The sequence below is a fragment of the Phoxinus phoxinus genome (assembly GCF_949152265.1).
Source record: "Phoxinus phoxinus genome assembly, chromosome: 3".
NCBI classification, from domain to species: Eukaryota; Metazoa; Chordata; class Actinopteri; order Cypriniformes; family Leuciscidae; genus Phoxinus; species Phoxinus phoxinus.
The window spans coordinates 45,408,752-45,432,341 of record NC_136878.1 but is presented as its reverse complement, the minus strand read 5'-3'; the positions used below and the strand labels follow the sequence as shown (position 1 = coordinate 45,432,341).

The following is a 23,590-nucleotide window of genomic DNA, read 5'->3' as shown; positions in this document are numbered from 1 at the left end:
ATCATGTGGCAGTGTGGCATTATTTATATGTCTTCATGACAACTGAGCATATTCAAAATCCCCACACTATATTTTCATTACAATACTTCTTTTTTTTTTTTTTCAATGCAGATTATTTTCAGTGGTGTAATATGCAGTAATGAGCATTTGAGGAAACGAAGTGTGCCTAAATTGTCACAAAAACACCTTCTGGACTTCTTCTGTTGATTGAGGGGTAAACACTGACCCGGACATCTTCATAGGTTTTATAAAATACACTCTGCAATTCAATGCACAATGCAATACTACTACTACTACTACTACTACTACAGCAATAAAAGAGAGGCAGGAGGCAATGTTGTCGATTTTTACCATCTAAATGTTTTATTTGTGTTTTGTAATGACACTTTTTAAACCTCTATTTCTCTTGCACTTGCTATCTTAGGAGATGCGTTGGAATTGTAAACAGTGAAAATGATAAAATACATTTCATATAACTACTTACAAGCAGTGTACGTCCAGAGCCGAGGACGACCATACCTGCGCCACCCGATGTATAACAATACATGTCATTTTATAGCTTTAAGGTTCACATATTTACATAGGTACAGCAACGCCCACAAAACCGTGTGTGTTTTTATCTTTTTTAACCATTTTTTCTTAAGAATCATATATACATCCATTAACCCGGCTGCCTGCTGCCAGGGAAACACAGTTAGAATAATTTGAGTACTAATGTAATCCTTACATTACCTGTAACTTACAATAATATTAATGCAGAGCTCAATCCATTGTCTGTTTCATACAAAAGGTGAACTTATCACATAAGATAAGTCCACAAATAAAAATAATAAACATATTGCACTTACATCAGGACAGCTGCTGACCTGGATCAAAGTGGAGAAGGGAAATTCAGCCGAGTGCAATGAACAAAGCAACCAGTGAAACTTATTCATAAATAACTACATTTTTGTAACTGGTAAAACATGTCGTCTTTCTTATTAACGAATGAAGGGACAGATCCTAACTGACCTTGTGCCCTATTAAATATCGAGTGCATGATTAAACCTAAAGTCGGAAAAGTGAGGAAACGAAGGGTTAAATAAGTCTGGAAGCTTCATAGTTGAGTGCCGTAATATCCTGAGAATACTGTCTCTTCCATTCCTAATATGTGGCGCTACAATGAATGGCTTATTGGCTTTACAGATCGCAGCGAAGCATGTAACGTCTTTCGAGACCGACGACAGTCCGTTTCACGCCGGAGCCGAACGCTCGGTCCGTTCCTGCGGTGTACACGTGTTTGATTAAACTATATCTGGTGCCGGCGACAGACATGGAGGAAGGTTCACGGGAACACCAGTGAGCAGTAAGTGCATGATCATCCACGATTCTCACGTGCCATCCAGACGTTTTTCAGTGTCCAGGAAAGTCATCATGAAATGGAGAACGAAGAGTGCTCGATCAGAAGAAGAGGAAGAGGTTAAACAGTACCCAGTTGTCATAGTGTTAAAGAGGCGATAGCGGCCTCCATAATCTCCAGTACACAATTAAATAACATTCAGATGGGAATAACCAGCATTATTCAGCATGGTGTCGCCCCACTCGTCCAGATCTCCTGCATTTCTCCACCACCTTCTGTCTTCTTGCCACATTAACAGATAGAATGGCTGATGACAATGAAATGCTAAGTGAAAGAAACCTTCTTATAGCGTCTCTCTCTCTGTCGTCTTAAGAGGAGGAGGATGTCGATGTGGTGCTTGGTTTCTTCTGGTTCACTAAGTCCACGTAGAGCTCTGAGCGCAGAAATCGGGCGTACGAGTCTTTCTCCATCAGGCCGTGTATCCTCCTCTGGGCCAGGTCGAAGCACGAGCGAGTGATGTCTTGCAAGTTCTCCTTAGTGTGTTCCCTGGTGTAGGAATCCAGATTCACCTGCGGGACAACAAACATAGGAGACATTACTTCCAAGACCACAGTCGGTTTCCTCAGAAATACAGCAGTGTCCAATGGACCCTTTTCACCGTCGATTTTCATTCTCATAAGATTGGATGTACATTCATGTCATTTTACTTTGTACTTTATACTAGTGCTTTATACCAGTGCTTTATACCAGTGCTTTATACCAGTGCTTTATACTAGTGCTTTATACCAGTGCTTTATACCAGTGCTTTATACTAGTGCTTTATACCAGTGCTTTATACTAGTGCTTTATACCAGTGCTTTATACTAGTGCTTTATACTAGTGCTTTATACCAGTGCTTTATACCAGTGCTTTATACTAGTGCTTTATACTAGTGCTTTATACCAGTGCTTTATACTAGTGCTTTATACTGTACTAGTGCTTTATACCAGTGCTTTATACTAGTGCTTTATACTTAAAACTGAATGTGAGCATTTCTAATACAATGGCTGAGGGACACTGCAAAAAAGCATTTTCTTACTTAGTATTTTTGTCTTGTTTCCAGTCCAAATATGAAACATTTCTTAAATCATGTCATTTTACTACTTTACTAAATGCATCTTAAGATATTAAGTCTAGTTTTTTGGGGAAACAAGCTAAATGATCTGCCAATGGGTTAAGAAAAATAATCTTGTTTCTGTTTGTTTGAATTAAGACTATTTGTCTTACCTCATTGGCAGATAATTTAGCTTTTTTTAAGCATCAACTGACTTCATTTTGACTAAATTTAAATGCATCTTCATTGAAGAATGTTTAGATATTTGGATTGGAAACAAGACAAACATACTAAGTAAGAAAAGCATTTTTTTGCAGTGACGGCAAATTTGACATCTTTGTCTCTTTTGGCCAACAGAATCAATCTCTTGCTATTTTGTTCTTCTCTTTTGGAAAATCATAGAAACACTATCATGTTTTTTTGCGGGGGCAAATGGGAATGCAAAAACTTATATTCGTTGAAACAGAAGAGCCTTTACTTCCAAGTCCACAGTCGGTTTAGTCAGAAATGCAGGAGTGTCCAATGGACCCTTTTCACCGTCGATTTTCAGTCTAATAAAATTTAATGTGAATTCACGTCATTTTACTTTGTGCTTTATACTTTGGTCATTCATTTACAGAAACCTAGTTTTGTACCGACTACGAGCGTTTCTAATACAGCGGCTGACGGTGATGATACACAGGGCAACTTTTTTAAGCAATGTTGCTGGGTACTTTCCCATTGAAAACATTTCTATCTGGATAGTTTAGATCGGTCATGGTCTCTGTGTTTCAACTGGTTGCCTGTTGACGGCAACATTGCTCAAGAAGTTGCCCTGTGTATCATCACCTGAAGGGAGTGACGGCAGATTTGACATCTTCGTCTCTTTTGACCAACAGAATCAATCTCTTGATATTTTGTTCCCCTCTTTTGGAAAGTCATAGAAACACTATCATGGATTTGTTTTTGCGGGGTCAAATGGGAATGCAAAAATGTATATTTGTTGTACTTCACCACTAAAAGAAGTCTACCCAATTATGATGACTTCTGAGAGCCATGAAATGTGAAATTGATCTGAATCCCTCAGAAACATTAGAAACGTCCAGGCTGGTGTTTTTCTAGTTAAAGTGCAGGAAAGTTGCCCAGCAGGACTGGACAGATATTTTGGGCACAAATGACAAACTGCTGCTTCCAATACAATTTAACTGGATTTACGCAACATCTGGAAGTTGGCTGCACAATTTTTTTATTGAAACTAAATCATGTTTACAATGACTATGAATAATCAGTTGATACTCAGGGTTCGTACAGATGCTGTAAAATGAACTTTAAAGACTACTTTTTTTGGTTGTTAAGGACTACAATCAGAGATCCCACTTATCAAACAATATCTTTATTATCGTTCAAATTCTTAAAAAAAGGTGAGTAGATAAACATATACTAATAATTGCAGTTGCTGTATGGGAACATTAACAAACCCCTACACTCTAAAAAATGCTGGGCTGTTTCAACCCAAATTTGGGTCAAATATGGACAAACTCAGCCGTTGGGTTACATTTTTTAATTAGAAATTTAACCCAACGGCTGGGTTTGTCTATATTTGACCCAAATTTGGGTTAAAACAACCCACTCAAATTACAGATACAAGGTATCCAAATTACAACTTATTTAATCATACATATTCAATACAAAGTATATAATGGCTATTACTGTTCAATAAATAATATTTTATATTATAATGTTGACGTACTTGTTATTGAGAAACGGTCTGATGGGGATTATCAACGACTTCAGTGGTTACGCCAATAGGGGACTTTAAGAGTGAGTTAGTAGAACATTCATTAAAATAAATGCTGATTCATTCTGGAACGAAGAAAGGTTGTAAACAAGGGAATTATTTTAACTTTGACCAACACCTTATAAGGTGCAGCGCTTCTGATGCTTCACTTTATAGAGATCAATGCATTGACCAGCGCTGTCAGATCCCCGTCAACATTGAAGATACTATGACAAAGATAACGATGTGTTCTCATTCAAACTGTTTTATTTTATTTTTTCTTGAATATTGACCTGAAGAATGAAAGCTGTCATATACTTGGAAAGAAATGAGCAATATCAAGCTTATAGCCATATCAGATGGCCAGCAGCGTAAATTTTGCGTTTCGAACAATAATGTAACTTTAATTTGGCTGTTTTCAAGGGTTTCTTTAAGCACTTCAAGCACCTTGTACGAACCCTGCATGCATACGCAAGTCATGTAGACTTCAGTAGTTTGTACTACATTTTCTTTACAACAGCTCATGGAGATTGGCACACAACATAGACAGGCTTATTGACTTTTAAAAGGGAGAAGAAAACACTTCTGTTGTTGACATTGGTAATGTTTGATCATTGTGTTAGGTCGCTTCATTTTAAAATCTGGGTCTTGAAGCTAAAACCAGTTGAGAAAACCAGCTGAGAAACTGATCTATTTTATATAAACCTGCTCTTAAATGGCACATGTAAATCAAACCGTGGTTGGTCCCTTAAAGGGATTGTTCACCCAAAAATGAAAATGTTGTCATTACTTACTCACCCTTAACTTCCATATTAGGAAAAGAAAGTCAATTGGTGCGGTCACCTGTCTCTTTACTTAAATTCTTCCAAATATCTTCTTTTGTGTTCAACAGAAGAAAGAAACTCATACAGGCTTGAGTAAACTATGACAAAATTTCTATTTTTAGTTTTCAGTGAAATTGCCTCTCTGCCAGTCTCTCCAGAATAAGCTGAGATCTGGACTGGACTTCATGCTGGAAGTCAAAGATCTGGCAGTGTGGATCTACACAAAGCTGGAAAGTGCACGAGCTCCTGCTGCTCGTCTCATTTCGAGTTTCCAAACCGCCTTCCAAGTTTGGAAAATGAAAACATGCACTCAAACTGTCAGCTGTGTGTTGTGCGGCCAACAGGGAGTCCATTAGTCAGGCATGACATCATATCCTCCATTACTCTGACACATGTTTTAGTTTCATGACACACTGCGGAGCATTTTAAGAATATTTCCAGCCAAGCTGCTAAATAATACAGAATGGCATTGATACTTAACTTTTTACAATTCCCAGTTCGAACTTTTTAACGTTGGACGTTTTTTCAGTGGGTGTTTGCAGTCTGTAAAAGTTCACATAAATATGCTCACCTCTTTACAGGACTGGATGGCGATGAACTCTGCATAGATTTTCTTAGCTTTCGATGTCATCTTGGACTGGGATTTAATCTTCTTGTAATCCTCGCAGGCCAGCCAGAAATCCAGATTCTCTTCACTAAACTCTGTGCGCAAGAAAGCCCTGAACGCCGCCAGCCCATCTGATGAGGAGAGGGAGGAAAGAAAGAGGCAGAAAAAGGGGAGATGTTATTGGATGGATAAACAGAGAGCCATGGCAACGGCAGCCTCCACGCGCGCCAACCCGTGAGTCAATACTAGCGCATTAACCCGTCAAGAACACGACTGTGACCAAGACTCTCCTGTGCCTATGCTATTCTCTCTTTAATTCAACATTTCAGTGACTCAACTGGAAACTCAAACCCTCACGTTATGTGTGTGTTGCAGCTTTCAATAACTAGAATGCAGTTTATGCAAAATTATAACATTTGTAACCATCTTTTCGTAACCAGGGATGCCATTTCCACTTTACATCTGATTCATTTTATGTGACTTATACAAGTGAATTTCCAAGCCTAAAACAAGTGAAAACACATGTGCCAGTGCTACTCTGCAGAAATGCTTTTTTTGTGTGTTTTTTGTCTTGTTTCCCGTCCAAATATCAAAAAATTCTTGAATCAAGATGTATTTACTAGATGAGTAAATGATGAGTAAATTAGTCCAAATTAAGTGAGATGTTGCTTAAAAAAAGCAAAATTACCTGCCAATGGGGTAAGAAAAATAATCTTAATTCAAACAGAAACGATTATTTTTCTTTGGCAGATCATTTAGCTTGTTTTAAGCAAAAACTCACTTAATTTTGATTTATTTCCCCAAACCACAAGACATAATACCTTGTGGCATTTTACTAGTTTAGTAAGCGCATCTTATTTTATGATTTTTTTCGAATGTGGACTGGAAACGAGACAAAAACACTAAGTAAGAAAAGCATTTTTGTGCAGTGTACAAGACAACATTTAGTGAAAGATGTGAATGTTATTCCAGTGCATTCTGCACACTGACATTTCCTTTCAGATCTACAGGCGGCCAGCATTAAAATAGAAGGAAGTGTGGCTCCGTCCCAAAGCACGCAGCCACCTTTCCGTTCCCACAAAGCCTGCTGATAACAGCGTGTGGATGCTCTCAGCCTTTCGTATGAGGGACACATTCACTGCGGAAAAGCCCCAACAGTGCCTCGCAAGCACCTCGCAAAACCAACAGTTTGATCGGAAACCAAAAGTCATGATATGGATGGTGGGCTTTTGTCAGCATGCATTAATCTGTGGCTTTTCTCTGACTCCATACGGGACTCATCTGGGATTACTATGAAAGCATTGAGCATGTTCAACAGAGCGCTCATTCAGTGACTCGGGAAGTCGAGAGGAAACACGACTGCCTAAAACAATGCAGTCGCCATCCCTCTGGATTCAAGCCAAGCCAAAGGAATTCAGCAAATACAACAAGTTCATTATATAACATCCACAGAACAGTGCACAGAAGCATGATGATGATAATAATAAAGAAAATATGTCTTACATTTGTGGACGAGCAGCTTGTCCAACGACTCGCCCCACTTCATCGCCTCTTCTGGAGTGGGCCTGCAGATAAAGGCAGAACGGTTCTTCAGCAAACCCATCTCTGTCAGGTTTCTCATTGTATGACCCATTCGAAGCTGTGCCCTTCTCTCTGTGCTCGAGTGTGTGTGTGTGTGTGTCAGTGTGAGCCTGAGCGTCTGAGTGAGTCTCTGTTGGACGGCCTCTTTTATATGTCCCTCTGTGAAGAGGAGGAGCTGAACCAATAGGACGGCGTGTTAGACAGAGGCTCCGCCCACATCTTCTCTCAAAGACTCATTCTTGTCTTCATCGTCTGTGTAAGCTCTGCTCCTGCAGTCTGCAGCCTGAACACTTGCTAGGAGACTGCCTAATAAGGGAACGCTATCTAACAGGGAAGTGTTATTCGAGGTAAAATCATAAAGTGTGCTGAAGCAAAGATCTGTGCTTTACACCTGCGATTATTCTGACCTACTTACAACTTCTGTGCATTCATTTGATGACATCTGGTCCATGCAACCACACATATGTTGCCGTTCACGTACTTAAAATACTAACGCTAACAAACACGCATCAAAACATCTCTGCAATGTTTAACCCTAACTCTAATGATTTAACCCTGTGGTGCATGACATTCACTACACTACACAGATCTTTGGAAGTCATTTTTGGTCAGTGTTGTTTTAATATCATTGAGATACTCTTTATATATATATATATATATATATATATATATATATATATATATATATATATATATATATATATATATATATATGTAATTAGATGTCAATATTGGGGAACACTTTATTTTGAGGGTCCACTTTAGACATTGTACTAACTATAAGTAACTTCATTAGTTACTTATTCATTAGAGTATTAGTAGACTGTCTGCTTAATATCTGCTAACACTTTATTTTTCTGCTTGAAAATATACTGACTATAAGTAATTACATGTCAACTTACTACTAAACCCTAACACCTAAAAGTCTACTAATACTCTAATGAGAGTTAGATGACATCTAGTTGCAAAATGAGTTAAAGTTAGTAGAATATCTAAAGTGGGCCATCAAAATAAGATGTAACCCTATGGGTTTTTATTAATTATTTTTTTCTAGTTTTAGTTTAGTTTTAGTTATTTTAGTACTTCAAGTTCAAATTAATGAAAATGAGAAATGCTGCCTCTGCAATTAGCTGAAATAAAATAAGTATAAAAAAAATCTATTATATTTTATTTCTGGTCTGGCATCCTCTGATCTTTATATTATTCATAGACTTTGATGACTACTAATCAGGGCTTGACATTAACTTGTTTGCTCACCTGCCCCTGTGGCGAGAGGTTTTCCAAAGTTACAAGCCACTCTGCATTTTCACTGGCCACAATTTTGACATTGATATCATGGGGAAAAACTGCCATATAGATGTTTTTAATATTATCTCATAATTTGGCATCAGGAATATTAGGCTGCTGTCACTTTAAGACCTGCCGCACGGATCTATTACACTGATACACATGCGTTTTCTGTCTTTGTTTACGTTCACTTAAAACATAACTGACTGTGTTTACGTGAATACTCACCAAGAACGGCCTTTTGACACTATTTAGTGTGTATTTGACTGTTTAAGCGCAATAAGAAAACTCAATGAGGCTTTATGTGCCGCGCTTTGGGCGTGAGCACAAAATCTGCGGGAATCTGTAAAATTATGCGCAATAGAAATTCAAGCCCTGTAACAACAATATTCATCTGGAGCGAATGAAACGAGTGAGTGAGAGGAGGCGGGTTTGTGTGTATTGGTGAATTGGAAGCGTTTCAGATATTTCAGTAGCGAAAAAAACAAAAAAAATCTATATTTATGACAACATTGCACTTAGTTTATTATTTCAGATGTCTTTTTAAATGACTACAATTGCAAAATGTATATATACTGTATATAAATTTCAACCCGTCAAAGTGGCTAGTAGGAGTGACTGCTGAAATACACACACACACACACACACACACACAGACTTGCCAGGTGTTAATGTCAAGCCCTGCTGGTAATATATCATTAATATCACAAGATTTTCACCACCAAACGTATTGATCTAAAAGACATCCTTTTAGTGACAGTCTCTTTCATCCCACACACATGAGCAGAGAGCCACCAGCTGGATCATTACCCAGCAAGCAGGCAGACACACACACACACACACACACACTTACTTGATAGACTTCAAGGTTTTGTCGAGCTTGCCGACTGGTGTGCTTCCGGGAGACTCATTCCTCCTCCTCAGGAAAGCGAGTCGGTTCTTCATGTCTTTGGCCCTGCAGAGAAACGCACAGAAGTGTGAGAGAGTTGGTCACAACAAAACCAAACCAACACATCGCTCTCAGTCCCCGAAAACACAACGGCATAAATCCAAAAACGCGGTAACCCATACATGTTCTCCTCAATCCGCAGTTATCAAAGTTGAGCCGCCGTTTGAAGTTCCTCTCAGTTCTTTCTGCCTCTCGTCGATCTCTCGTCTTCGTCTGAGCGAGCGGATGAGTGAAGGGAGGGTTCTCAACTCTCCACGCCGTCGATCCGCTGCTCAGGAGCCACCGGGGCTCCCGGGAGCCCTAACCTAAGGCCGACGGGCCCCGGGGACTGACTGTTCACCCCTGGATCCCGTCTCATGAGATGAACCTCCAGATGCCCGTCCTCGCGTAGCTCTTCCTGATTTCCACTGTGGTTTGCAGATCCTCTGCCCTCATCATCTCATCTGACCTCTCGCACCACCGGCACACGCTCATGACAGCACCAAAAAAAGCAGCGCAATCCCATTCCTGGCCCTCCGAAGGCCAGCGCTCCCACATAAAGCACACGCCGAGAGTTCCTGCGGCCCAGGACTGAGCAATAAACCCTCTTAGCTCATAACCAAAAATGCCATATAACATACAGGTGAAACGTGAAAAATTTGAATATCGTGCAAAAGGTCATTTATTTCAATAATTCAACTTAAAAGGTGAAAGTAGTAAATTATATAGACTTATTACATGCAGAGTGAGATATTTCAAGCCTTTATTTGTTATCATTTTGATGATTATGGCTTACTTATGAAAACCTTTTCACAATATTCTAATTTTGATTTTGGGGTTTTCATAAGCTGTAAGCCATAATCATCAAAATAATATAAAATAAAGGCTTGAAATATCTCACATTGCATGTAATGAGTCTATATAATATATTAGTTTCTCTTTTTAAGTTGAATTACTGAAATAAATGAACTTTTGCACCATATTCTAATTATCCGAGTTTCACCTGTAGTTTTTTCAGCTGTTGAGGGACAGATTTGAATGTGGCTCGTCTCATCAGAACTAATACATTTTGTGATTTGACACTGTTTATTGATTTGTTTTCCTGGCAGTTCCTATAAATCTGTAAAAACATCTACCGTTTAAAAGTTTGGGGTCGGTAAGATTTGTCCATGTTTTTTTTTTTTACTTCTGCTCACCAAAGCTGCATTTATTTGATCAAAAATACAGTAAAAACATAATATTATTACATTATTATTCATTGTAGTATATTATTACAATTTCAAATAGTTATGTGAATATACAGTAAAGTGTAATTTATTCCTGTGATCAAAGCTGAATGTTCAGCATCATTACTCCAGTCTTCAGTGTCACATGATCCTTCAGAAATCAGTGTAATATGATGATTTTCTGCTCAAAAAACATTTATGATTATTATCAGTGTTAAAAACAGACGTGGTGCTTCATATTTTGAGGAGACCGAGAGTTTAAAAGAAAAGCATTTTTTATAACATTACAAACTGTCACTTTTGACCAATATGCGCCTTTGATGAATAAATAATTTATTTTACAAAAAAAAGTTTATATAGGATAGTGACAACAGTCCGCTAAACAAGGGCATTCTACAGCATCATAAACACTACAGCAGTATTACGAGTGTATACAGTGTGTCAGTAATGTCAGCACAGCGACAGCAGAAACAATCATGTCCTGTAAGAACCACTGGTTAATAATCCGAGCATATTCAGCCCTCGGGGTTTGATGACGGAAAGCGTAGACGAGCCTCGGCAGGAAACAGGAAGTCTGCAACTATTTATGACATATTACCGAGCTGTCCTGCAGGCCGAGCTAACAACTCCCCTTCCTCAGAAAGACCAATACTGGACAAAACACAACATCTTCTCTATCCAGGTGAAGTCTCAACTAAAACCTCAGGATTGAACAAACTAGATTAATTTGCAAAGTTGTTTAATTGAAACCGAGACTGTTCCTGAGAATCCGATCTGGGAACCGGGATGATGAAACATTAGTCAGCTTCGCTGTGACGAACAGAGGAAGCTCCTCACGCCAGATGTTCAGAAAAAAAACTAATTTATTTTGAAAAATCAACTCCATGGAATAATGAATGAGTCCAAATGCAATACACACTTTTTTTTTTTTTTTTTTTGCAATACACACATGTACCTCACTGTGTAAATGAGGACATAATTAATTACAGTGAAGTTTGCCTTCTTTAATGCATTATTAATGACTTGTGTTTATCCTCCAAAGGAAAGGTTTGTCAGATTTAGATAACTGGAAACACTCGATGTCAGTTCTGTGGCAACATTACAGTCATTATTCTGTTATAATATTTGTCATTTTTAAGACATTTAAACTATCTAACATCTAACATCTAACTTTAGCTGGACAATAACTTTATTCTAGAGCTGCTGTAAAGCCAGAACAATCTCTGTTACTGTAATCTCCTATTATCACTGTAAACCATATATTGTTAAAAGCGCTATATAAATGAAGGTGACTTGACTTGACTTATCTGCAATGGTAAAGTCCAATCTGGTTCATATTTACTGTCGCTATCTGACGTTTGCCAAAGGCATCTTTTTATTTGGGACATAAGAATGTGAAAGCCGCGGGAGTCTGATCAGATAACACAATAACTGCTGAAATCATCAGGGTTTTGGAGATAAACTGACGCACACACATAATTTCAAACAGCTCTCAAAACATGGAAAACGCCAAAAAATGCAGTATTTTTGGATGGATTATGATTCCACTTGCAAGCTTGAATGTCAAACGTTGCCCACTTGTGAAAGAAATGGAGCAGAGGAAACAAATAAATCAAATTCCAGAGCTCGTCTTGAACAGAAATAGTGCTTTTACAGCGAAGAAATGAACGCCGGCCAATAGGAATGTATCGGAGAGATTTATTTTTAACTTGCAGTGGGAAGATCTGGATTTGATTGTGAGAGTGTTGGATCGCACACACCAGAGGAACGATTCTCGTTCTGGAAAATATTTATAGGTGTAATGAAACAGTTTACGGTCCAGGTCAGGTTTCACTGCGATCTCAGAGCTTTGCTGAACACAGATCAACACAGAGTCCTACAACTAATGCAGACACTGATACATGTATAAGAGTGTGTCCTCATTCAATATACAGGTTTCTTATGGATCTCCAAGTGACATTAAATGCAATGCTGCCACCTACTGGATATGATCATTATCAACACTATATATATATCACAATCAGCCTCTCGAGATGAACGAGTAGGCTACTCGAGTAAAAAATATCAAGGTTTCACGTTTACATTTGTTTGCTGTTTTTTTTTTATATATATCATGTTGGTATGACAACTATTTATATGAAGTTGTTTATGAAGCCTATTGGAGTATATTCAGAGTGTGAGTTATGGGGAATATGCTTGATCCCCCTTGAATATGAAGCTTTACCTGTAAATATGAAGATGCATTCTGGCCATAAAAATGACCCGAGCAGTTAAAGTAAATATGTTAATAAACCGCGCTCCTTCAGGGATGTGCATTTAACCAAGAACATAATGTGTTTAAAATGCATATGCACTTGAGTTGAATGATAACATTTGCCTTCTTTAATGCTGTTAAACTGAACGTGCAAAGCAAATGTTTGCTGAAAATATAACTCTAGAACTCTCTTCTGCAATTTGAGCATGAAAGTGATTGTCTTATTATTATTACTTTTAAATCACGTCTTAATCATTTACATTTTTAAATGAGCTTTTCCTGATTAGTTTTAATTGATGTATTATTTTAATGCTGAACTGCTTTGATTGTATTGCTGTCTTGTGTTTTATGACTGTCATTAAGTTGTTAGGTGTCCTAGAGTGTTTTGAAAGGCGCTTCTAAATATAATGCATTATTATAAAAATATACAGTTTGTACAGTATAAAAACCATTACATCCGTGTGTGTGTGTTCCTTTTAAATAACAACTTTGTCACCTAAAATTCCTTTACATTACATAGGGACTTACTTGCATTCAAAGTTTATATTTTATAAGTTCATGCATTTGTAGGAAATCCTTGCCGGACTGTGTGAACTACAAACTACAAAAACTACAACAACAGCAAAAAAGACACAAATGAGTCAGTTGTTGACAAAGTTGTTGTGTGTGTGTGTGTGTGTGTGTGTGTGTGTGTGTGTGTGTGTGTGTGTGTGTGTGTGTGTGTGTGTGTGTGTGTGTGTGTGTGTGTGTGTGTGTGTGTGTGTGTGTGTGTGTGTGTGTGTGTGTGTGTGTATAATCTCGCCTGCTAATGAACTACTAAGCTCTTTAAGGAAGACTTTTGGAGAAAACAGAACAAAAGCGGTCATCTTTCTGGCATAATGCACGATTGCTAGCGACGTCCAGTTGGACTTCCGGCATGCGGTGTGAACAGACATGGCTTGAGTGCGGCAGCAGTCAGAGGTCTCTCACGCTTCAGAGCCGATCATGACCCCTCGTTTGGAGAAAACACTGCAGGGATAATTATCCCGCAGAAGCAGATGCTCACGGGACAGGCCTGTAATCTCTCCGCAGGAACACACACGCCCTCAGCTCTTCTGAACCCGTCGCTCGCAGGACACAATTATCTCCAGGCTTTCCTATTCCCACTCTGCCCAGCTCACATTACTGCCCATAATAGAGTCAGCGCTATTCCCGGCTGTGAAACCAGGACACTTGCTGTGGGAAACACATTTAGAGCGTGACAGCGATTTAAAACCAATGTGATGTGGGTTCAGATTCCAATGCAGTTTCTGAAGCACTGGATTCCTCCACTGTAACACATGATGTCGGTGTTTCTTCTGTGTTTTTGTATGTGGACATGAACCTCACAACACATCTGCTGTTGTTAAGTAGTGTGTAGGTGTGTATAACCATCACTTCCAGTGTCATCCTCTCATTAATGCATCAACACTGGTGCTCCTCGCGGTCAAACACGACTGATTTATCTATTTCAATGAAGTCAATAATGCTTTTCATTTTATGGTATTACCTTATATTTATGCAGTCATACGCTTTATGCACCACTTATTGAGCATAGAACTGAAAAATATCATATCCAACTTGAACTGTCATAAATCTTGAATGCTTTGGAGCACAGAGTTTGTCTATTTCTTTAAATGGCACCCTTTTATGACATTTACTGTAAAATGTTCCTAATGTTGTTGTGGGAGTCCCCAACAACAGTTTTACGTGCATGCAATGTCAAAAAACACTTTTGTTGTTGTATAATATGCATTTATTTTTACCTGATTTGCTCACCGACTCCCAAATGATTCGTTCAACGACTCATTTTTCCAAACCCCTCCTTTGCGCGACGCTAATCTGCGATTGGTCAGATGACCCAGCAGTGTTTACAGAGATAATACTTATTGTTTAACACGGAGTACAATGATGCTTTTATCAATTAAATTGTGTTATAATAATGATTATAGTCCACTGCTTTGTAGTTTGTAGTAAAAAACTAAAAATAAGATAAAGAATTGAATGTTATGTTAGCGAGCATAGCCCAGAGTTCATATTGTAAAAGCACAATCAGTCTTTGTTTGCATTAGCCCGATGCATAAACATAACGTTTTTACAAAAAAAAAAAAAATGCAGTTACGTTACTACGAGGTATTATTCTATTCTTTAAGACAACTCCGAAAACAACGACAAACACTTCACATATCTCAATACAATTGTCATTGAAGACCTAGAAGCTAAACGGTGCTTACACAACAAACAAAATAATTATTAGGCTAATCATGCTTCATAAAACATAAAAGCAACAATTATTAATAACACTTACAGGTTGTGATACGGAGGAGGAAGCTGATGCAAATACACTTGGAACTGAACCTTCCTTCAATATCAGCCGGCTCGCGAATCCAAGTTTGATTGCATTTAAAAAGCAATCGTCTTCAAAATGGCGCGCACAAAGCACAAGGCTCGGACTACACTTCTGTGGTATAGTTGTATATATGAATTGTAGCCACTTAGTCTTCAAATGCTCCTCCTTGGGCAGATGAAAAAAGTTGGCTTTTGAGTCGCACTTCAGAACACAGCGTCTCGTCGCCATGATGTTTCCCTGGCCTTGGAGCGCAATAAGTGGGCGTATCGTATTCAAATAACTTGACAAGTTGACGTCATCTAGTCAGAGAAAAAGCTTCGGTCTTCTAACGATTCATAAAAATGACTCAGAGTCGACTCTCACTTTTGAAAGACAATAACTTTATATACGGTGCACTTTCATATTTCAAACTTTGCAGGATGTTTTTGTTCACTTAGATCTATGTTACACACTACATGAAAGGTACATTTCAAAATTCCATAATAGGTGCCCTTTAAAACCAATGTGATGTGGGTTCAGATTCCAATGCAGTTTCTGAAGCACTGGATTCCTCCACTGTAACACATGATGTCGGTGTTTCTTCTGTGTTTTTGTATGTGGACATGAACCACACAACACATCTGCTGTTGTTAAGTAGTGTGTAGGTGTGTATAACCATCACTTCCAGTGTCATCCTCTCATTAATGCATCAACACTGGTGCTCCTCGCGGTCAAACACGACTGATTTATCTATTTCAATGAAGTCAATAATGCTTTTCATTTTATGGTATTACCTTATATTTATGCAGTCATACGCTTTATGCACCACTTATTGAGCATAGAACTGAAAAATATCATATCCAACTTGAACTGTCATAAATCTTGAATGCTTTGGAGCACAGAGTTAGTCTATTTCTTTAAATGGCACCCTTTTATGACATTTACTGTAAAATGTTCCTAATGTTGTTGTGGGAGTCCCCAACAACAGTTTTACGTGCATGCAATGTCAAAAAACACTTTTGTTGTTGTATAATATGCATTTATTTTTACCTGATTTGCTCACCGACTCCCAAATGATTCGTTCAACGACTCGTTTTTCCAAACCCCTCCTCTGCGCGACGCTAATCTGCGATTGGTCAGATGACCCAGCAGTGTTTACAGAGATAATACTTATTGTTTAACACGGAGTACGATGATGCTTTTATCAATTAAATCGTGTTATAATAATGATTATAGTCCACTGCTTTGTAGTTTGTAGTAAAAAACTAAAAATAAGATAAAGAATTGAATGTTATGTTAGCGAGCATAGCCCAGAGTTCATATTGTAAAAGCACAATCAGTCTTTGTTTGCGTTAGCCCGATGCATAAACATAACGTTTTTACAAAAAAAAAAAAAAAATGCAGTTACGTTACTACGAGGTATTATTCTATTCTTTAAGACAACTCCGAAAACAACGACAAACACTTCACATATCTCAATACAATTGCCATTGAAGACCTAGAAGCTAAACGGTGCTTACACAACAAACAAAATAATTATTAGGCTAATCATGCTTCATAAAACATAAAAGCAACAATTATTAATAACACTTACAGGTTGTGATACGGAGGAGGAAGCTGATGCAAATACACTTGGAACTGAACCTTCCTTCAATATCAGCCGGCTCGCGATTCCAAGTTTGATTGCATTTAAAAAGCAATCGTCTTTAAAATGGCGCGAACAAAGCACAAGGCTCGGACTACACTTCTGTGGTATAGTGAATTGTAGCCACTTAGTCTTCAAATGCTCCTCCTTGGGCAGATGAAAAAAGTTGTCTTTTGAGTCGTACTTCAGAACGCAGCGTCTCGTCGCCATGATGTTTCCCTGGCCTTGGAGCGCAATAAGTGGGCGAATCATATTCAAATAACTTGACAAGTTGACGTCATCTAGTCAGAGAAAAAGCTTCGGTCTTCTAACGATTCATAAAAATGACTCAGAGTCGACTCTTACTTTTGAAAGACAATAACTTTATATACGGTGCACTTTCATATTTCAAACTTTGCAGGATGTTTTTGTTCACTTAGATCTATGTTACACACTACATGAAAGGTACATTTCAAAATTCCATAATAGGTGCCCTTTAAAATGGACACTTGATGGATTATTGCTATATCTATCTATCAGGATATATCTATCTTTTTTTGATTTTTTGCCTGTTATATCATGATTTAAGAATGGGTTTGTTTGAGAGAATTCAATATAAAAATCCTGATTTGTATTGGATGACGGATGGGGATACAGTATGTTGAATTGGCTTTTTGAAAATGAAATCTATAGTTTGGCTAGATATGTGGAAAAGGCGTGGAAACTTAGGCAAAGGAATTTATATCCTGACCTAAATTGACGGTGTCTTGTCTTGTTTTGTTTGTTTATATTGTGAAAATGATGGTAATGTATTGTGTATAATGGTCATCTTCCTATGTTCTTTGTATGATGGTCATCTTTGTGTATTATGTTTGTTTTATGTCATTAGTCTTTTAAGCCTATTTGGGCTGGGCATGTAAGTGCAAGACACTTTAATAAAAAAATAAAAAAATAATAATAAAATAAAATAATATTGCTGAAGTGAAAAAAGTAAAAAAAAATAAAAAAAACTTTAAAAGGTTTATTGTTAGGAAAAATGCACAAAAATACTATTACATTTTTATAGGAAACATATATTTAAATATATGATATATATATTTAAATATAATATATATTTAAACCTGCGATAAAATAATAGCCATAAATCTAAATGAGAAAAAAATGTTGGTTTATACTGTATCTCAAAAAATGAGCTTTCAGTCAGATGTAGTTTGGGCGCAGTACCAAACGCTTCCACTAGATGAAATCCGTCTACTTTTCTTTTCTAATGCGCTCATTTTTACTGTGAGGAGCATACGTTTGACACTTTCTTTTTCAGGACAATTAAAAAATAATGAATCATGTCCATGATTTGTGTATCATGTTCACTAGCAAGAGCCAAACCCTTTACCAAGTTTCACACCATTTTAAATAAGTCAAAAAATCAAAGCCCAATGCTCAATCTCAGATTCATAGACATCACTATTAAATACTAGAGAATTTAGGGCAGTCATATGAAATCTCCACACATTAATGCTTCAAAAGTTCATGTTCAATTTTTGAAACTTGAGTTAGATGAATCTCGTAAAACATTTCACTTAAAAAAAAATGCTATAATTTGCATTAAATACAATTAATTCAAGCTCATTGTCACTAAATTCTAATTAGATTTTCATTACTTAAATAATGAAATAAAAATAAATGAAAAATAAATATTGAATTACTGAAGTATAGCAACAGATGTAAACCAACACTAAATAGTAAAGACTCTTTCAGGAAAACAATAGCACAGTTTCCCCAAAGTTGGACCTCTACACATCACAAACTAAAACTCAAGCCTTCACGTGTCACCGTTCCCAAACCCCGCAGGAGATGTGAACTCCAGTCACACTCATCTTCTCCCGTTCCTAAAATATCCTTCTATTTTTGCGTTCTCGTTCTCCCGCCCCCTCTCCTCATTAGCGTGAGATCTCTCGGTGCAACAGAGGACACTAGCAGGAGCGATTGATCCCTACCTTTCCAGGTACTTCTCAGAGAAATCCACCATTGTGTGTGTGTGTGTGTGTGTGTGTGTGTGTGTGTGTGTGTGTGTGTGTGCGTGCGTGCGTGCGTGCGTGCGTGTGTGTGTGTGTGTGTGTGTGTGTGTGTGTGTGTGTGTGTGTGTGTGTGTGTGTGTGTGTGTGTGTGTGTGTGTGTGTGTGTGTGTGTGTGTGTGTGTGTGTGTGTGTGTGTGTGTGACGGGGTGGCCAAACACTCACATTCCTCCAACAGAGAGAGAGAGTGTGTATCTTTATATAGCACAGAGGCAGAACTACTGTGAGCCAATCACAGGCCAGATCTGTGTGTTTACAGTTACATCTATCTATCTATCTATCTATCTATCTATCTATCTATCTATCTATCTATCTATCTATCTATCTATCTATCTATCTATCTATCTATCTATCTATCTATCTATGTATCTATCTATCTATCTATCTATCTATCTATCTTTCTTTCTATCTATCTATCTATCTATCTATCTATCTATCTATCTATCTATCTATCTATCTATCTATCTATCTATCTTTCTATCTGTCTATCTGTCTGTCTGTCTGTCTATCTTTCTGTCTGTCTATCTATCTATCTATCTATCTATCTATCTATCTATCTATCTATCTATCTATCTATCTATCTTTCTATCTGTCTATCTATCTGTCTGTCTGTCTGTCTGTCTGTCTGTCTGTCTGTCTGTCTATCTATCTTTCTGTCTGTCTGTCTATCTATATGTATATGTATGTCTGTCTGTCTGTCTGTCTGTCTGTCTGTCTGTCTGTCTATCTATATGTATGTCTGTCTGTCTATCTATATGTATGTCTGTCTGTCTATATATATACACTTTTTTTTTTTTTTTTTTTTTTTTGGGATCTGAAATCAATTCTAGGTGGTGTTATTGTCTGGATATTATTGGAGAATTAGTTTGGCCTGATCTTTAATTATTATCCATACGGTACAGTATCTGTCATTTATTGTAAATAAAAAATAAATGATAAAATATAGTAAAACAAAACAAAAATAGATAGATATACTATACATCTAAAATCTGTGACATAAGGACACCTGCATGAACTGGCTTGATTTATCCACTAAAATCTTCCGCTCAAATATCATACATTTGTATATGGATTTAAAATGCGAGTGCATGCTATGAGTCACTGAGGAGATTTGAGTGCATGATCAGAGTCTCTCATCAGATCCTGCGCTCTGTGTGAACGCCTCTGCTCATAATGAAGTAAAGTGATGACAGCCAGCGCGGGACAGGCGGTCTCCACACCTGGGGAGTGTGTGCTGACGGACTGGTAATGTGTCCCGGCAGAAGACAGCAGCTGTGTGCCCTCGGGCGAGCGTGGGCCATAACTCAGACTCGTACACTGCTCTCAGATCAGCACTCGCGTCTGTTTCTGTGTCTCGTAAACCAGCTGTGAGGAACAGAAGAGGGAGAAACAACTTCCCTCTGTTAGAGCCGGACCAGGTGCGTCTGCGAACACTTTACCTGATCTTTATTACCAGCTTCTTTATCAAACCTGAAGAAGCTTACAGCTGCTTCACATCAATTTCACTCGCCACTGTGCTTTTAACAGGGCTGTGCAACGATTAATCCAAAATAAAAGTTTGTGTTTACATAATATGTGTGTGTGTGTGTACTGTGTATAATTATTTTGCATATATAAATACACACATGTGCATGTATACATTTAAGAAAAATATCTTATTTATACATAAATAAAATATATTTATAATATAAATTATATATAAATATATATATACAGTATATACATCCAGATATTTCTTAAATATATACATGTCTATTTTTAAGAAAATTTTGTTATTTATACATAAAATATTTCAGGGTTTCTGCAGGTATCTTCAAATTAAATTGAATGCTTTTTAATTCCTTTTTTAATGCCATTTTTTACATTTTTAATGCCATACATGATGACTAACCACGGATAATATATATATATATATATATATATATATATATATATACAGATATTTCGGTAACACTTTATTTTACGGTGCCCGTGATACAGAGTAATTACATAATTAAGTACTTAGTAGTAAATGTTGTAATAACATGTAACTACATGTACTTAACATGTAATTAAGTTATGGAACAGCCTGTACTTACACATTGTAATTACACACATGCAATAGGCAGCTACTGTTACACATATGTAACAAGCCGGGTCAGTTACAGTACATATGTGTTACCAACTTGGTACAATGTAATTATATAAGAAAGTACTTAGTACTACACAATGTATCAAAAAGTGTATCAAGACTGTACTTAAGTGTACTTCATGTGTATCTACATGCCTTATCCATCTGTACTGTAGTTTGGATTAACTCACTAGTTCACAGCATAAATACATGTAGTAGCTTCCTAATTACATTGTAATTACACAATATTACACAGGGATAAGCTACGTAAAATAAAGTGTATCAAGACTGTACTTAAGTGTACTTCATGTGTATCTACATACCTTGTAAGTATCTACATAAGTGATCTGTCATCAGAACTGACTAAGTTAGCTAATAATGTATTAATTTAAACAACGTAATGTAAGGCAGAAACAATGAGCTCATTGAAGTAATGAATACATGTTTGTTAACAAATTATTCGGATATGTTGAAAAATGTATGTTGTTCATTTCATCTTGAATCTGCGGTGAATTATATGCATGTAAGTAAGTTTTTAGAGTTTAATGTTATTTGTCTAATGAGCCAATGTGAGTAGATTGTGGAGAGTGTCTGAGATGTCGTCTACATACTGTAGAGTATATGTAAGTTCAAGGAAGTGAAGAGTGTTGTTACTCAAAGATGTGCAGTGTCACATTCCTGTTTATTGTTTTGATGTCATTCATCTAAATGAGGCTCAATTTCACATATATTTCACAACAGAGTGAGACCCACGTGTGTGTGTGCGTGCATGTGTGTGTGTGTGTGTGTCCATTCAACTAGGCCGTCTTGATCTGAACATAGTAAACCAAAACACAGCAAAAAAGCCAAAGGATATTAGTACCAAATAGTGGTAGATGCTATTTACACTATAAGTGCAAGTACACATTTTTATACACACTGTTGTGCAAATACACACTATTCCAGCCAGTCCGATCAATGCTAGGATACTTTAAATGTCTATTATAGGCCTATTAAATACATGTTAAACCCTTTAACCCCACCCGTTAGCCACTTTATTTCCACTTGTAGAATATATTCTTCAGTTTTTATTTATTTTTATTTTTCATAAACACCCTCCCAAGCTGATATGCGATGAGAAAAGGGAGAATAGGATCAGAACAAGTCAGTCGGTCAACAGTCAAAAGCTAAATCCACTTTTCTTACGTTCTGCCACTGTCCCAGTTTTCTGCAAGCCTGGTTTCTATTGTTATTTATCTGGCTCAACCAAACAATGGTGGGCGGAATAATGTAAATAGCCTCTATTTGCACTTATTGTAAACAGCCAGAAAAGATAACTTCACACAAATCAAGCCATGGCCGCTTAGCTGTACAAACTTTACATTCACATATACGCGGTACACACATTAACCCTCTGATGTCACGGTCACAATACACTCTGAGTGTGCAGAATTACTTCAGACCCGACAACACTGCAAACTATGGAAGCTTGTTTCTGCCAGAGAGTGAGAAAAAAAAAGGTAATTGAGACTTTATCTCATAATTGCGTGATATAAAGTCGCAATTGCAGGTTATAAAGTCAGAATTGCGTGATATAAAGTCGCAATTGTGTGTTATTAAATCAAAATTGCGTGATATAAAGTCGCAATTGCGTGATATTCTGACTTTATATCATGCAATTCTGACTTAATAATACGCAATTGCGTGATATAAAGTCAGAATTATGAGATATAAACTTGCAATTGCGAGAAATATACTTGAAATTCTGACTTTTTTTCTCAGAATTGCATGTTTATATCTAACAATTCTGACTTTATATCACGCAATTGCGTATTATTAAGTCAGAATTGCATGATATAAAGTCAGAATTGTGAGATATAAACTATTCTGAGGTTAAAAAAAAAAAGGAGTCAGTCTTTTTTTTCCTTAGAATTGGACTTTATAACTCGCAATTCTCAGAATTGCGAGATATAGTCAGAATTGCATGAAATAAACTCGCATTTGCATGTTATTAAGTCAGAATTGCGTGATATAAAGTCGCAATTGCAAGAAAAAAAAGTCAGAATTCTGACTTTATAACACGCAATTGTGACTTTATTTCACGCAATTCTGACTATATCTCGCAATTCTGACTTTATAACATGCAAATGCGAGTTTATTTCATGCAATTTTGACTTTATAACATGCAATTCTGAGAAATAAAGTCAGAATGGCGAGATTTAAACTAGCAATTGTGAGATAAAAAGTCGCAATTATTTTTTAAAATGTTTTATTCTGTGGCGGAAACAAGCTTCCATAGCAAACCATGCTTATAAGTGTGTTCTTTGAATTGTGTTTCTCACTCTCACGTGTGTATGAAAGTAAATCCAGTGCAAAGTCTAGTGTTTCCAAGCCTTGCTGCAGCTGAAACAACACACACTGAACAGCTGCACAACACTAGTGTTCATGTGTAAAGACTTGCACGGAGATAAGAAGTACTAGTGATTTTAAATCTTGTGGCCAGTTCGGGTTTTTTCTGTGTGTGCTGTAGTCACCAAGTTTACCACTTAAAATAAGTGTCTGC

At 37.2% G+C, this 23,590-nt stretch overlaps 1 protein-coding gene across 11 annotated transcripts in view; it reads right to left on the bottom strand.

The window, feature by feature from the left end:
- Nucleotides 1-339: 339 nt before the first annotated feature.
- rgs3a (regulator of G protein signaling 3a) overlaps nucleotides 340-23,590 on the bottom strand; it is a 209,406-nt gene continuing 186,155 nt past the window's right edge. For all 11 annotated transcript variants that reach the window (XM_079606412.1, XM_079606415.1, XM_079606417.1 and 8 more), the window contains 4 exons: nucleotides 9,341-9,442; nucleotides 7,123-7,184; nucleotides 5,584-5,750; nucleotides 340-1,908 (listed from right to left, as the gene is read on the bottom strand). In XM_079606412.1, coding sequence (XP_079462538.1) covers nucleotides 1,708-1,908; nucleotides 5,584-5,750; nucleotides 7,123-7,184; nucleotides 9,341-9,442 — 532 coding nt within the window. In that variant the 3' untranslated portion in view covers nucleotides 340-1,707. The remainder of the gene's footprint in view (nucleotides 1,909-5,583; nucleotides 5,751-7,122; nucleotides 7,185-9,340; nucleotides 9,443-23,590) is intronic.